Here is a 6,448-nt window from a genome sequence, read left to right as displayed (position 1 = left end):
AAAAAACGCAAGTTTAAGGTTAAAAAAATGAGAAAAGTTAAGTAGTTTATTTTTACCATTGAAATGTTCCCATGTAATCGGACCTAGGTGTAGTTTTGATAGTATACATGTTGATAGGATGTATGGGAAGGTCGTTTGTGATGAGATACATTCTATAGCTGCTTTTAAGTTGTGGTGCAGAATTCATGGTCTAAAGAATCATGCTTTCAGCAGAAGAGTGGGTGTCTCGTAGGTGGGAACCTTCGTTGAGAATGGGTGGCTATCTGGTGTATGATAACCTTCTGATAGGAGCCGGTGGCCAACTTATGAGTTTGGTCGATCATTTTGGAGAAGATGGGAGATTGAATGGAGTCAGACCTTCCTGGTTATTGTTCCTTTTGTGATTGGACGGTCAGTAGTGAATGAAGGAGTGTTTCCGAGCAGGCGGCTTGCTGTGCTGCCACGTTTGCTATGCTGCCACACGTCCCAGGCCAGAGGAGTAAACCACGTCGAATAAACAACATTCCATTACATATGTTGCTGTATTTTGATATGCTACATATCTATATTAAGGTATGCTTGTTTCTCAAGATGTCTGGTAACTTTCTTCTCTTCAATGCAGCAGAGGAGCAGACATTAAGCACTTGCTTCTTGATACTCAATTTGGATGTCAACATATACCTGTGTGCCACTGTTACCATGTTTAATCGACAGATGCAAGAGAGTTTGTCCCGACATGTTTGGATTGTTGGCAAACACAGTTGGGATTAGTATTTCATTTATTTTAAGATGCTACTAAAATATCCAGTGAACAATCAAGTAGATAAAATGACTGCGAGAAAGGAAGGAATTCAGGTTTTGTTATTAATTATATTGATGATCATGTTCTGACTGTGCAATGGTTCGTATGAGCAGAGATGAAATCAAGATCCACAGGGTGTATAGATTCAAGAATCAATTAGCAACTGCAATTCGTGATAAAATTGTTTAAATATGATTTTCTTCAAAAATATGAATAGAATTTTATAATTATCCTGGTCTGAATATGGAAAGCATTATCCATTCCGGATGGCTTCACTCAAACATTTTCTAAAAAGGTTTCTCTTCATTTGATTTTAAAAATTATTTATTTTTTAAAACTTTTACTTTTCGAATAAATTCAATTAAGTAATTTGGTTTTCTAAATTCCAACCAAATTATAATTCACATAACTTGAAAAATAAATTAATGTAAATATCTTTTGAATTCTTAATAATTTTAAAATGTACAACTTGATACCACTAAAATATTTAAAAATTCAAAATATTTATAAAATATTTTTTCCAAATTTTATTAAAATATATATAAATTCAAAAATTATAAATTATTTAAAAATATTAAAAATATATAAAAGCTAAATAATAATTTTTAAAAATTCAAGATAATAAATTCGAGGAGTTTAACTAGTAAATTATCAAAACCAAGTTTATCATACTAATTTTTTGTTTTTCTTGTATTTTGTTTTAAAATTTTCAAATATATATATATATATATTGTATTTATGTTCTTTAACTCGAATTTAGTTATATTGTTAACAAATTTTCAATATGGTCGGTTTACTTTTTTAATTTAAATCAAATAAATCTATTCTATTCGCTTTTACTCGACATTTAAAAAATACATATTAAATTAGGACGATAAAATAAAACTCACCAACTCGACTAACTCAAAATTTTTTACTCGATTTAATTGAATGCTCACTCCTAATCTCTAAATATTTACCAATACTAGTATAATTTTTTGGCTGAGCCAATAAGTGAAAGAATAAATTATGATTAGAAAATAAAATTATCTACCAAATATATTTATTAGAAGTTGAAATACTAAATAAAATGAGACTTTGATGAAGGGTGAAGTTTAGTTAAAACATTCAAAATTGTAATATTTTGCGTTGTAAGTGTACTATTTTAGATTTTACATAATTTAAAATGATAAAAAATTCTTGAAATAATATTTACTTTTTTTTATAAAAATAAGGGATTTTGATAATTTCATACCTAAGTTGGAATGTAACACAAAACTCAGTTAGGCTTTTTATCTATAATATATATAAATATAAGTTTAAAAAACTTTTGAACTAACGAGAATAACTTTTTTCTCATTATATTACTAAATTCATATTTTAAAAAAATTATAATATTTAATTTATAATTATTAGTTAAAAATTATGAAATAAAATATTTTTAAAAAATGTTAATTTTTTCATTTATTTTAGGATAATTTAATAAAAAATGTAAATTTAAGAGTTAAAAAATTATCATGCCTTTAAAATAAGTAATTTATTTTACCATTGAAATGTTCCCAAGTAATCGGACCTAGGTGTAGTGTTGATAGTATACATGTTGAATTATCCAAAATAATAGTAAAGAAACATTGATGGACCTAAATTCACAGTAATCTCTAGTTTTATATAGTAATATTAGCAACCACATTAATTGAACCAATTAAAATCGTTAGTTAACAACTTTAGTTGGCTTGTTGCTATCAATGTTGAAAATGCTAATGGCTGAGCACTTAACTTCGATGAAAAGCAAAGTAGTCAATGAAGCAAAAAATGATGATTGTCCACAATCTACACAATCATCTCTACTTCACCATTTCCCTAACTGTACCAATAAACCCAAATCAGTTTCTTTAATTACCAAATGATCACAGTGCTTTTGGTTTAGCATTGCTATAAAATCAGTATTGAAATGAAATGAAGTGAGTTGTGAGCAAAAATGCATAAGTGCAGCCCATTTTGTAGCAGCTTTAAAGAGAAGAGGTTAACACATGGTGTATTAGTTGGAAGCTTGCTTGCGGCTTTCACTATTTCAATAGTTTTCAAGTCTTATTTCTGCACTCAACTATCTGCCTGTAAGTTCAACTTTTCTTTATATTTTACCAAACACTAGGCCTTTTCAATCAATTAACATCAAACTCATGTTCATTGTTTGGGTTGAGGGAAATCCGCTCCTTTACAGGGTGAAGTCATTGAAGTGTCGTCCTTTGAGACGTTGATCCGAACCTTGAAAAATAGAGGTATTGTTTTTAGGGTGTTAACGCTCCGCTCCGCTCCGTTTTAGCCCCAAGTTTCAAGGAAAGCTCAAAAAGATTCATAGAGTTTAGGCGGGAAAACCTAGGTCCACTAAGGAAATGTTTTTCATTTTAAAGGGTCTTAGTGGATTCGAACCCCACCAAGGCTAAAATGATAAAACATTTCCTTGGTGGATTTAGGCACTCCCACTTAAACTTCGTAATTTTTTTGGGCTTTTCCCGGAGCAAAAAGACAAAATCTAAAGATAAAATCAAGTATAGACATTCTGAGAATAATACCTCTACTGCTCGAAGTTTGGGTCAACGTCTCAAGAGAAGAACACTTCAAAAACTTATCGGAGGGAGAGGATTCCCCCTCAATAGTTTTGTAGCTATTGTATTGCTTACTTTTTCCTTGCATGATGCAGTGCATATACAATCACAATCATCGATGGATGCTGCTGAAAATCAGTTTATGATGTTCAAGGATGCCGGCCTTTTGCAGGAACTAGGTACGCCCGAAACTCAATTACTAACTTCAGGGCATGTATGACTTTTTTTTTTTTTGCATTTGAACTTTGATTTTGAAGTTGAAGAGAGCACATCTGCCAAGTCAATATTCAATGCATGCGACTGCGAACCAATATCGAATTACTGCGAAATCAACGGGGACGTTGCAGTTCAGGGGAATTCCTCCACTATATCTATGGTTTCATTACGAACAGGCATTCCTGCAGGGGAGATTTCTTGGACGGTTAAGCCTTATGTACGAAAGGAAAATGCAGCAGCCATGGATCTTGTTAAAAGCTGGGCAGTAACTTCAATGGAGTTCCTTCACTGTGACCTTATTCAAACTGTTCCAGCCATCCTTTTCTCCCTTGGAGGATTTTCAGGGAACCATTTCCATGATTTCAGTGACTTGGTCATTCCACTATACATAACTTCTAGGCAGTTCAATGGAGAGGTACAGTTTGTTGTGACAGATAACAGGCATTGGTGGATCAGTAAGTTCCGAGGAATACTCGCAAAATTATCTCGATACAACATTGTCGATATTGATCAAGAAAGGAAAACACATTGCTACCCAAGTATGATTGTTGGCCTTAAATATCACCATGAACTCGGTATTGATCAATCAAAGTCCCAACTATCAATGAAAGATTTCAGGCAATTCTTGAGAAGAACCTACTCATTGAAGAGGGCCAAAGCAATCAAGATAGGAGATGATGCCCGTAAAATGCCTCGACTGTTGATCATAACTCGAAGAAAATCTCGATCGTTCACAAATATCGACAAAATAACGAGAGTGGCAAGTAGCTTGGGGTATAATGTAGTTACAATGGAGCCTAATATTTCAACCAGCTTAGGGAGTGTAGCTGAAACAGTGAATTCTTGTGATGTATTGATGGGAATCCATGGAGCTGGACTAACGAACATGGTGTTCCTTCCTGATAATGCCATTGTAATCCAAATAGTTCCTTTAGGATCTATTGATGAGCTGGCTAAACAAGACTTTGAACAACCTGCCATGGATATGGAGTTAAGGTACTTGGAGTATAAAATAAAGGCAAAGGAGAGCTCACTTATAAGTAAATATAAGGCGGATCATTTGATCATTAAAGACCCTTTATCAGTTCATAAACAGGGATGGGATGCAGTAAGGTCAGTATATTTGGATAAACAGAATGTGAAGCTTGATGTCAAGAGGTTTAGACCAACATTGTTGAAAGCACTTCAGTTGCTTCATCAGTAGACCATATTTGTCTTCTCAATGTTATTTCATGTGCTAATAGTTTTCTAACTGAATTGTCCAAATGATTAGGAGATGTTATTATTGGGAGTGGGGAGTCTAGTTGTACCTATAAGAGAACTAAATTAGTCTTTTAAATTTATTTTAGTTTTTTTTAAATTTTTTTATGAAAGAGTATGTGCTCTACTTGTGCAATCAAAATTTTATTGATTAAGCTCATAATTATACATTCGATACTTAATTCCAGTTATATTTCATTTTAATTCTTAAATCAGAAAAAAAAGAACTTAAGGGTGATTTTTTAGCGATTATAATAGTATGGAAGCCAACTAAATTAATAATCAATAAAAACTAAAATATAATTAATATATAATTAGAAGTAATTTGTTTTTACATTCAAAGCGAAAATGAGAGGATTTTATAAGATTTACGAGAAATTAATATCATACGGAGTTTTTTACGAATAGGCTAATAATGGTTGGATATTTGATGAAGAAAGAAGTGAAACACAAGGAAAAAAAAGAGAGGAGAAAATCAACTTGTGATCAACTGGTTCATTACTAAAAAAAAAAAAACTGATACAAAGTTTACATGAACAAGTGAGCTTAAATAAGCTAATAATAAAATAATTACAACTTGATTAATCTTGGAACTTGATTAATTCAACTTGTTTCTTCATTGGCTGATATCAATCTAATCAACAACCAAAAACATCTTATAAAAAATTATCATTGTTTCAATGCAAGTTGGCAAGTTGGCAACTTGTAGAGTAAAGGCTCGCATGTATAAGCTCGCCTAATATAGCTCGCACTTTTAGAGACTTCGCAGTTTTGATGAGCTCGCACTATTGGAGAGCTTGCAGTATTGGTGAGTTCGCACATTTGATAAGCTCGCAATTTTGGTGAGTTCACAGATTTGGGGAGCTCGCAGTCTTGAGTGATCTCGTAGTTTTGTAGAGCTCACACATTTGGTGAGCTCGCAGTCTTGCGATTAGGGTTTGCTAATACGTGGATGGTCACTTCGCAACACTCTTCATTGACCTTTATGTTGCGAACCCCAATATCATAACACAACTTTTCAAACTTCATCTTCCCAAGAGGTTTTGTTAGAATGTCAACCAACTGATCTTGCGAACTATAGTGAACCAAAGTTACTTCCTTGGCTTGTTCCACTTCTCTCACAAAGTGATACTTGATTTTGAAGTGTTTTATTCTTTCATGGACCACTGGATTTTTTGCAATTTCAACAGCAAATTGATTATCGCACTTAATCTCTTTTACTTCTTGTTTTAAATTCAAATCATTCAACAGTTTCCCAATAGCTGCGGTTGCAACATACTCAGTTTCAGTAGTTGACTGTGCCACTATTTCTTGCCTTTTTGAGCTCTAACAGAACATACTCGATCCTAGAGTGAAGAAATAACCTAAGGTACTCTTCATATCAGTAGTAAACCCAGCCTAATCACTGTCTGAATACCCAAGTAGTTTGACCTTTTCAATCTTCACAAACTTCACTCCATGGCTTAGAGTTCTTTTTATTTATCATAGAACCCTTTTTGCTACTTTGTAGTGGTTTGTATTGCAGCAATGCATGTACCTTGACAACAGGCTTACAACGAACATTATGTCAGGTCTGGATGCAATTAAGTAAAGCAGGCATCCAACC

The 6,448-nt window shown here is 32.9% G+C and overlaps 1 protein-coding gene across 1 annotated transcript; it reads left to right on the top strand.

Moving 5' to 3' along the window:
• Positions 1-2,653: 2,653 nt before the first annotated feature.
• On the top strand, positions 2,654-5,005 carry LOC105798644 (alpha-1,3-arabinosyltransferase XAT2). The gene is made up of 3 exons (XM_012628780.2): positions 2,654-2,874; positions 3,462-3,545; positions 3,624-5,005. The coding sequence occupies exons 1-3, from the start codon at positions 2,739-2,741 to the stop codon at positions 4,784-4,786; spliced, it is 1,383 nt and encodes a 460-aa protein (XP_012484234.1). The 5' UTR covers positions 2,654-2,738; the 3' UTR covers positions 4,787-5,005.
• The last annotated feature ends 1,443 nt before the right edge of the window (positions 5,006-6,448 follow it).

This window comes from Gossypium raimondii, chromosome 9 (genome assembly GCF_025698545.1).
Source record: "Gossypium raimondii isolate GPD5lz chromosome 9, ASM2569854v1, whole genome shotgun sequence".
In the NCBI taxonomy this organism is placed as follows: domain Eukaryota; kingdom Viridiplantae; phylum Streptophyta; class Magnoliopsida; order Malvales; family Malvaceae; genus Gossypium; species Gossypium raimondii.
This window is presented reverse-complemented; position numbering and strand designations above follow the sequence as displayed.

Excerpts from the sequence above, each read along its gene's own strand:
- LOC105798644 (XM_012628780.2), top strand. The coding sequence starts at position 2,739 with ATGCATAAGTGCAGCCCATTTTGTAGCAGCTTTAAAGAGAAGAGGTTA. Across the intron at positions 2,875-3,461 it reads CTGCACTCAACTATCTGCCT|TGCATATACAATCACAATCA; the intron begins GTAAGTTCAACT and ends TGCATGATGCAG. Across the intron at positions 3,546-3,623 it reads CGGCCTTTTGCAGGAACTAG|TTGAAGAGAGCACATCTGCC; the intron begins GTACGCCCGAAA and ends TTGATTTTGAAG.